Source organism: Urocampus carinirostris, chromosome 8 (assembly GCF_059441175.1).
Source record: "Urocampus carinirostris isolate Australia breed hairy pipefish chromosome 8, RoL_Ucar_1.0, whole genome shotgun sequence".
Classification (NCBI taxonomy): domain Eukaryota; kingdom Metazoa; phylum Chordata; class Actinopteri; order Syngnathiformes; family Syngnathidae; genus Urocampus; species Urocampus carinirostris.
Genome location: NC_142356.1, coordinates 38,892,200 through 38,901,544, shown reverse-complemented (window position 1 = coordinate 38,901,544; position 9,345 = coordinate 38,892,200). Strand labels below are relative to the sequence as shown.

At 42.4% G+C, this 9,345-nt stretch overlaps 1 protein-coding gene across 2 annotated transcripts in view; it reads right to left on the bottom strand.

Moving 5' to 3' along the window:
* Positions 1–5,947: 5,947 nt before the first annotated feature.
* The window catches only part of grin2bb (glutamate receptor, ionotropic, N-methyl D-aspartate 2B, genome duplicate b), a 181,610-nt gene continuing 178,212 nt past the window's right edge, over positions 5,948–9,345 (bottom strand). Inside the window, exons 15-16 of one of the 2 annotated variants that reach the window (XM_088342643.1) lie at positions 7,749–8,748; positions 5,948–6,797 (exon numbers count right to left, since the gene is read on the bottom strand). In XM_088342643.1, coding sequence (XP_088198769.1) covers positions 6,403–6,797; positions 7,749–8,748 — 1,395 coding nt within the window. In that variant the 3' untranslated portion in view covers positions 5,948–6,402. Of the gene's footprint in view, positions 8,749–9,345 lie in introns of both variants that reach the window. The other variant, XM_088342642.1, reaches the window with a different exon arrangement.

The window sequence follows — 9,345 nt, the reverse complement described above, 5'->3', positions numbered from 1 at the left end:
TATTAAATATTCCATCAAATCTGAAATCCTTTTTTTCCCCACATAATTTGCATACAAAAAAGTGAGGGTGAACAAGATTTTAAAGTTGTATGTACAATGTTCACAATCTGTACAGCTCTGGGATGGATCGTCTGAGGCCCGAACAGAAGACGAATAAAAGAAAAAATGCTGTTGTGCTTCCCACTTACAGGAGACCAATCCAGCCATATGTCGAAATAGATGTATACATGAATAGATACCAACGAATAAATGCCAGATAAATAAAGGAACACATAAATAAATCACGTTATACCAAAATATATATTATAATGTAGTTTATTCATGAATGCAATTTATTCATATATTTATGCATTTCGTTATTTATTATATAGTTTAATCATTTATGTATGTTTTGGTTGTGTTTTTCATGTGTTTTTTGTGAGTTAATTTGTCATATACTTTGTGTTGTATTTTGTCACAAATTGGTACTCAAATGAGGAGGCAGCCCAATCAGTTGATCAGTGAAAGACAAATTGGCTACTAATGTCTTGCTTCCCGCATCCATTTAACCAGAAAGGTATTGCAGTTGTTCAGTGCACTTGTCGTTCAACCAATAGCTCAGCTAGTTTGACCCGCCCACTCATTTTATTAAAATTTTGTTGTGACAAAATGAACACCAAAATAAATAAATCACGAGATAGATGACAAAATGTATTTTATTGTGTCTTTTGTCATGTAATTTGATGTGTATTTTGTTGTATGTTTTGTTGCAAATTTCGTCATGTACTTTGTCGTTTAATTTGCAGTGTATTTTGTAAAATTTGTCATTTATCTTGTCATGTATTTTGTCGTGTAATTTGTTCTGTGATTTGCAGTGTATTTTTTTGTGTATTTTGTCATTTATTTTATCGCGTATTTTGTCAGGAATTTTTTCACAACAAAATGTTATTCAAATGGACGGGTGGGTCAAACTGGCTGAGCTTTTCACCTGTTGATTTAACGATAAGTGCACTAATCAACTGCAAAACCTTTCTGGTTACACGGAAGTGGGAAGCAAGACATTTTTCCCTTAAGCCAATTTGTTTATCTTTGTTCAACCAATAGTTGGAAACCTCAGGTAACTGGACCGCCCCCCTCATCAAAAGAATATATTGGTGTAAAATACACACATTTTGTCAGGTAGTTTGTAGGCTATTTTGTCCTTTATTTTGTGGAGTTTTTATTCACAACACAATTATTATTTTATTTAATTATTCAAATCAGGGGGCGGGTCAAGCTGGTTGAGCTTTTCACCGATAGCTGATTTGTTCATCACTTATGAACTAATAGGTGAAAAACGCAGGCAACAGGCCCAACTTGTTGTGACAAGACACACGACGATATACAGACAAAATACACGGCCAAAATACAGGACAGATTACAGGACAAAATACACGGTAAAAACAAAATATGACAAAAGATGAATGACAAAATAAATGACAAAATAGGTGACAAAATCCAAGGCAAAATACACGATACATCCATCCATTTTTGGAACCGCTTATCACCCGTGGAGAACATACAAACTCTGCTCAGGGAGGCCAGGAGATGGAATTGAACCCTGGACCTCTGAACTGTGAGGCCAACGCGGTAAAAACACGACAAAATAAACGACAACATGGAAGAAAAATGCATCACAAATACACAACAAAATACATGACAATACAAATACAGAAATAAATACATGAGAAATATCATAAATACATGAATAAATTGCATTCATGTTATGTATTTAAGTATTACAGAATCTATTTATATGACATTTATTTATTGGTATTTATTCATGCATAGCTTTCTTTTTTTAACGTATGACAGGATAAGTCCCCGAATCGGCGGGATAGTTGGTACGGACATTCTCCATCCCAGAAAAAAAACCAAGGACTCAGATCGGGTTGAAACAAAAAAGCAGCAAACTTGAAACGATTGCACAACAAACGTCCTGAAGAAGTTACAAAAGCGTTTTGTAAGGGGCACCTACGAATCAAAGATTTATCTCAAATAGACCTTTTTCTCAGCCACTTTTGTACACTGTTTTTTTTATCATATATCAAAAATCTATGAGTATTTCTATTTACATGGAGTTGTATAATACATATAAAAGTGTGTATTACTCACTCACTGTGGCTCTCACACACAGAGGTAATCAACCGTACAAATTCAGGCACGTACGACAACAGAAATCATGTTTTTTTTAAAGGAGAAAAATATGAAAAGAAGGCTTCTTGAGTGACCGTAAGCAAAACCTCTGACTCGTTAAGGATCACAACAATGAATCTGTCTCGGTGGTGCTTCCTTTTTGGATTTTGGTGCGTTTTCGATTACATTTTTCTTCAATTGCAAGGACAAGCACGCACACCTACACTAACAACGATCGGCACCAACTCATGACATCTGGAAAAAAACACCCATTTGCCAGGCTCAAAGTCAAAGTTGTCAAAGAAAGAAAGAAAGAATTGTGTAGACATGCAAATGGTTATTATCATACATACTGACTTGTCATCCAAGTTCAATAAAGTTATTTGTTTTTGTATCAGGTTGGAAAGGAAAACATTCACTTTTTCAGTGAGCTCCTTGTATAAATTGGACATTGATTTAAGAAATACTATTAGCGCAAAAGAAAGGCCAACTAGAAGTAATCAAAAAGAAAAAAACAATAGACCCCCGGGTTACGGCGTACCAAGCTTATGATAGTTTCAAGTTAGGATGTGGAATACAATGTGGAATACGACATTTTCCCTACCATAGGACATTAAAACTACAGTATTTTTACGACCACAAGGCGCACATAAAAGTATCCGATTTTCTTCAAATTGTGCAGAGCGTCCTTTATGTGATGTAAGGCGGCAGATGTAGCTGGGGACACTGAGGCTTTGTGGGAAATACGGGCATCACTGATGAAGGGTGAGGTGTGGGCGTGTGTATAAGGCTAGGTTCAAACTGCAGTGATGAATGCTCAATTACGATTTCTGGGTGAAATACGATGTTTTTCACATTTTCCACTAAATGTGACTCAGATTGCCATCATCTGTGATATTTGAAGGTCTCCTGTTCGAACGCCACAAGTGTCCCGCTTGTGCAGAAGAGGACAAATAACGTCACACGCAATGCGTCTATTGTTTGAGAAAAAACCAATGGATGCTATTTGGATATTTAAACATCATTGTGCTACTGGAGGCTGGACAGAGTTGTGGCCCTCAAATATTATCCATCCATTATCTGCACGGCTTATCCTCAGAAGGGTCGCGGCAGTGCTGGAGCCCATCCCAGCTTTCTTCGGGCAGTGGGCAGGGGACACCCTGAACCGGTTGCCAGCCAGTCGCAGGGCACACAGAGACAGACAATTCACTCGCTCATTCACACCCAGGGACAATTTGGACCGGCCAATCAACCTGAAATGCATGTTTTTTGGATGTGGGAGGATACCGGAGTTCCCAGAGGAAACCCATGCAAGCACGGGGAGAACATGCAAACTCAACACAGGAGGTTTGATCTCATGACCTCAGAACTGTGCAGCACACGCGCTAACCACTGTGCCGCCGTGCTGCCCCCCCAAAATATTAATTAAATCTAAAACTTCACTTTTCCCCCATTTAATGCTTTCGGCGTTCTCATCCGCCATGGTGTGTGGATTTGCACGCTACGCGGAAGAACATGGAAACCGAGCATTGTGAGCATCGCAAAATAATTAAAGATTAATGAATGGATGGTTTGCATGTGTAGGACCCTGAAAAACGAACTCCAACAAGTTTTTATCCGTGTGTTTTACTTTGTAATCAAAACGTAAATAAACCACAACCAAACTCGGTTTTGTTCCCACTGTATTTCTAAATTCACACATTTGTATGCTATGTCATGGGCAATGCACTCTAGGTATGTGTTAAATACAGAAACAAAACAAGCTATGGAGAAAGCGCCTTTTAACACCGTGCGCGCCATGGTCGGGAAATTACTGTAAAATATTTTGGGTGTCTCAAAACGTACAAAATTCAAACTTTGTGGTGTTAATGCACATGACTAGTTCTGTGCCTCTTACATCTAAGTTCCAGGGTTGGGTAGGGTTACTTTAACTTGATTACTTTCAATTACTTTTGGATTACTCCAATACCAAATATGCTAATAAAAGACAAAAGAAACTAAATATGAATAAAATTATGACTCACAACACGTGGTAAACTTTCTCTCCTGGCTTTGATCTCTTTGATCTCCGGCAAAACTAACATAAAATGCGACAGAAACAAAATGAAAATAAATCCAAACAGCTTGCCAACATCATTTTTGCCTTTCCATGTGTTACGTTACTCCCCAAGCCTGCACAAAATTTAGTAATTGTATTCATATTTAGTTTTTTTTTACCGGCAATGATGCTAAACAGAGAAGCAAAAACATGATAATAATGGGAACAAAGGTAAAAATAATAAAAAAAAAAAATACAAATTAGGTAACCAATCGACAATCAGGAACGTTTTTAGGAATAAGGTAACAATTAGAGAACGGAACATTTCTCGAGTCATGGCAATAATCCAAGTGGAAGATTAAAAATCAGTTTAGATTTGAATTTGCAATCTCCTCTCCCTCTGCATCTATCTGCAAACTCAACTGTACCACCTCAAGTCATGTCACACCAAGGGTAAATGCAAATTAATTTTTCCTTTAAATATGTATTTATACACATGTTAATTAATCATGTTAAACGGATGTAGCGTTTACTTTATATCATTTTGTTTTTTTATGGTTTAATCTGGGATATCAGGCGTTCAGCGATAACTATCATAGTTTTCACCCGCTATACAGCGATTTCTCTATGTCATTCCTACCTCAAAACACATTCATGTCGTCTCCCGGGGGTCTATCGTCCATATTAAACCGCAACTTTATTGACACACAGTTAGAGAAGAAGTGGAAAGACTCTTTGACCAATCAGAAATAGCAAGACTGTGAAAAGTGAACTGCATTATAGCGGGGGTTAACCGTATATGGCACAGCATTGTTTACTGGGGCCAAATATAAAAACCATTGGAAATATTGTTTGCAAATACATTGTCAGACCCTTAAATATGGAATATTTTTCCCAATGTTGTTTTTTTATGTAAAAAACAGTTTACATAGCTAAATGTGTTTAGATTTGAATGGTTTTGTAAAATAAATTGACTTAACACAAGAGTAAAGTAGGTGTTTTGGTTCTGGCTTAAAAATTCTGTGTTGCTCATTTAGGACTGTTATTGTTGACATGTTTTTCCCATAAGTATTCTACTGACAACTTACAACTTGTACTCTTAAAAGTATTAAATCAAATGTTATAATCATGCAGAGGTGCTTTCTTAGTGTTTTGGCCTTAAACAAAACAAAGTTTTATGGTCAACGATTGATTGGTGTTAAAATTAATCTGACGAGGATCACGTCGTCAATAACAGTGTTGGTTCGCCGCTGAAGGGAATGATTTCTTTTTCCTGGCACACTGGTTCATGAATTATAACTTAACTGTTTTGTAGCATCCATGCAAAAACTGCAGCATTTCTCTATTTCTATCTAGGAATTACTTCTGACATCTTTGTTTACATTTAATATCCTGAAAGTTTGTCGTTGTGGCGACTTTTGTGTAAAATTCCTAGCAGATTTCTGCCCTTAAATAAAGGAACCAATTTTCGGTTGGCAAAAAATTTGAGTAAATCCTTTAAGGCACATCCAACTGGAAACGGAAACAAGAGACCCTTTTTAGGAAAGCAGAAACGAGAAAAGGAAGGTCAAATCAGTATGATGATGAGAAAGAGTAAGCCCAGAAGTACATTGTACTCAGCGATCCATGCCTTTTGTCACATACACGTCACAATACTCAGAATTTTTCCAAAAGTAAAGAAAGAAATAATAAAGAAATAACCAAATGCAAAGAAGAATCAAAAATGACAGGAGCCCCCCCCCCCCCCCCCCCCCCCCCAAATATTCAAAGCGTTTCACAAGCCTCCTGTAAAGTTGGTCGGTTCAGAAACAACAAACGTCATATAAGCACTATTTGGATAAATAAAATCATAAAACAAACCAATCATCTTAAAACACTCGAGTAATATTCAGGTATAATATTAACACTACAGTACAATTATTGTGAATTTACCCTGTTAGCATCGTTGATTTATCATTCGTGATTGTAATACCGTTGAAGAGAAATAAAATGTGTTTTCAGAAACAACGGTCTTTGAAAGTGAGCGGGACACGTTCCCTCGTTTGTCTGTCTTTCCCTAACGCCTTCCCAGCCCCGGGACCCTTACATGCTGTACTTGGGACTCAAAACCCATTAGTTCCCCCTAGTGGTCACTGCGCTGCTTTGTTTGTTTGTCTGTTCGCTTTGTTTTTCCTGCTTTTCTTCATTGGCCTTTGCAGCTGCTTCTCCCCTCAAACGTCCGACTCTATGCTGGAGAGCTTTTCGTAGACGTGACCATTACTGGCCCCATTGAAGGGTCTTTGCCCCAAACCTAATGTGTCGCGGCCACTGGGCATGAGCTTGTTGACCCCTAGGTGGTTGCTCATGGGGCCGCCCACCCCGCCCAGGCACAGATCTTTGGGAAACCTGGGGGCTACGTTGGACATCACCCCGGCCGTGGCCGACGCCGGCAAAAAAGAAGCGGCCCCTATGGGGCCTCGGAAGTCCCCTCCTCCACGGCTGTTGTTGAGTAGCTGCTGCTGCTGTTGCGGCGTCTGCGGCTTTTTCACGTAGTAGGGTTTGGCACCGTGTAAAAGACACTGGTCATCGCCGAAGGTTGGGATGAAGGGGTTCTGGTTCACCTTATCTGGGTAGAGAGATTTAGACAAGGAGTAAGTCCCGGTGCCTCGGCCACCACCACCGCTCCCGCCTCCCTTCATAGCCCTGTCCCTATCTCTTAGGTCTCGCTCGCCCACGGACCGTCGGTGCAACCCACCCTCGCGAAACAAACTAAAAGAGGAGCCTCCTTTTGCCCTTTCCCCGCCTATCTCCCCAAAGATGGGGGACTCTCTCTCCCCTGCGTACCTCTCAAACATCTGCGCATAGGGGCTAGGGCCTTCCATGTAGCGATCCTTGTCTTTAAGGCTCACGCTTCGGGGTTGGGCAAACTGGCCCCCGCCCCCGCCTCCTCCCTTGCGCCCTGAGCCCTCCCTCTGCAAGTCTACGAATGTGTCGTAAGAATGCTGCCTCCGTAGGACCCGCCCGCCTGGCCCGAGCTTCCTGCTCTGAGTTGGGGTCTGGCCTGCCCCAATGTTAATCTTGCCCCGTGCAAACACGACGTTGTTATCCTCGCTGATGTTGTAGAGATTGCTTGGTGGAATTTTACATGAGTCGCAGCGCTTGCAGCTGGCCGAGCTGGGTCGAACGCTGACCGTCCCCATCCCGCTAGCCGGGCACGGGCCCCCTACGCTGGTGGCATGGTGGCACACGCCGTGGCAGTTGCGACAATCCCAGTCACCGCCAGCTATACCGCCGCCTCCCAGTCCAGAGACTGCCTTTTCCCAGCAGGTGTGGGCCTGCTGCCCCGCCGACACAGGGCCGAGCCCACTTTTGGAGTCCTGTATCTTGCTTTTACCTTTGAGGAAGTCTTCCACGGGTACTAAGCTCTTACAGATACCGCCACCGCTACCAACGCCCACACCACTTCCTCCACTTCCGCCCTCTTGCTCCCAATTGCCCTCCTTAGAGCGGAATTGTTTCGCATAGAAATCCCTCAAGTTGTCTTTGTCTTTGCGGAATAAATAAGGTGAAGCTTTACCCCCTCCTCGCTTCCGCTCCAGGGAAGGTGAGATGGTGCGGTGCGCCGAGGGCCCGTGAGGGAAGTGGTGGTGGACGGTGTGGTGGTGGGGCCTTCTCCTGAAGCCACCCAGCTCTATTTCATCCTGATCCCGTCTGCACTTGGCAGAGGCCGGCCTCTTTTTCAGGCTGTCCCTGTACTGTTTGTGCCGCTTGTCGTTGCCCTCCAGGTTGCCGTAGGTGATGGTGTGAGTGGAGATATCCGACATGTCGGACCGGATGTTTCCATCGTCGCCCCCTGAGCCTCCAGCCCCACTGCCCTTGCAGTACCTCTCTTGACCCCCAATTAGCCCAGTGCTGGACGCACCTCCTTTGAACGAAAACCTGCCGTACACGTTGCTCCCCTTGAACCCGACCTGGTTGGTATCCGCAGGGGGGTGGCCAGCAATCAAGTCGAATTTATTTGTATTCCTGTGAGTCATGGAGGGGCGGGGCTGGGTGGTGAAGATAGGTGCAACTCCTCCCGCTAAACTTTCGCAATCAAACATGCCCCCTTCCAAAGAGCTAGCGCTGCCTAAGCTACGCGGCCTGTTAGGAGGGGGGCCGGACATACCCAAAGCCGAGACCGGGTGGTGATGCCGGTAATGGTCCTGGTACAAGTTGTTGTCCTTCAGGGGCAAGTTCCCAAAAGTCCTCTCCACCTCGCTGATGTAATCAGTGAACATGTTGTCCTCCTGGATGTAGGGCGGCGCTGCTTTGCAGTCAGAAGGGTGGCCCACCAGGCTCCGCCGGTGCTCCTGGATGTCGTAAATGGCAGACTCACGGCCACCGTGTTTGTACTCCAGGGCGGCGTGAGGTGAGCCGTTAACGCCGGGGACTGCAGTCATGTCCTTGGCTGTGCGGAGCAACCTTAAGATGTTGGAGTGCGTGTTGTTCATGTTCTTCTTTATGGATGACGAAGGCGAGTCTATTGTAGATTTGTTCTCCTCAATTTGAACTCCGTGTATGCAGCTGTAGATACCCTGGTGTGTGGAAATTAGAGATGGGCAGGCAGGTGAATGATAAGAAAGATGAGATGGTAGGAGAAGGGACACAAGTGAGAACGATGAAAGGTAAGAGTGATAAGCCAAGTATATTAGAACATATTCTACTACTTTCTACGGCATTTTGTGCTGATTTTAGAGCTGGGTCATTCATTATAATTATTTGATCGACTCTGCATTTTAAAAACAGTCCATTTAAAAATCTGTTGAATAAATTATAAATACCGGTACATATTTTTACTGTTAGACACCAGCAAATGAAATTGTATAGGATGCCAGGGTTGTACATTGTTTTGACTATTATTGTGCACTGTTAGGGTTAGGGTTAGGTTTAGGGTTAGGGTCCTTTATTTTGGCTCACCGTTTTCCGTTATTTTGACTATTACTGAGAACCTGTGCACTATTTACATAATTGTCCCTCTTGGCTAATGTTGCTGTTCTTTCATTTATACAACTTTTAGGGCTGATCTGCATGTTGTAACGTAGATTGTAATAAAAAGAAGGAGGACCTTCAGAACAGGTTGGAATTTTTCATTTTGAAGGTTATTCTACAGTCCTGTCTTATTCTCTTTGCAT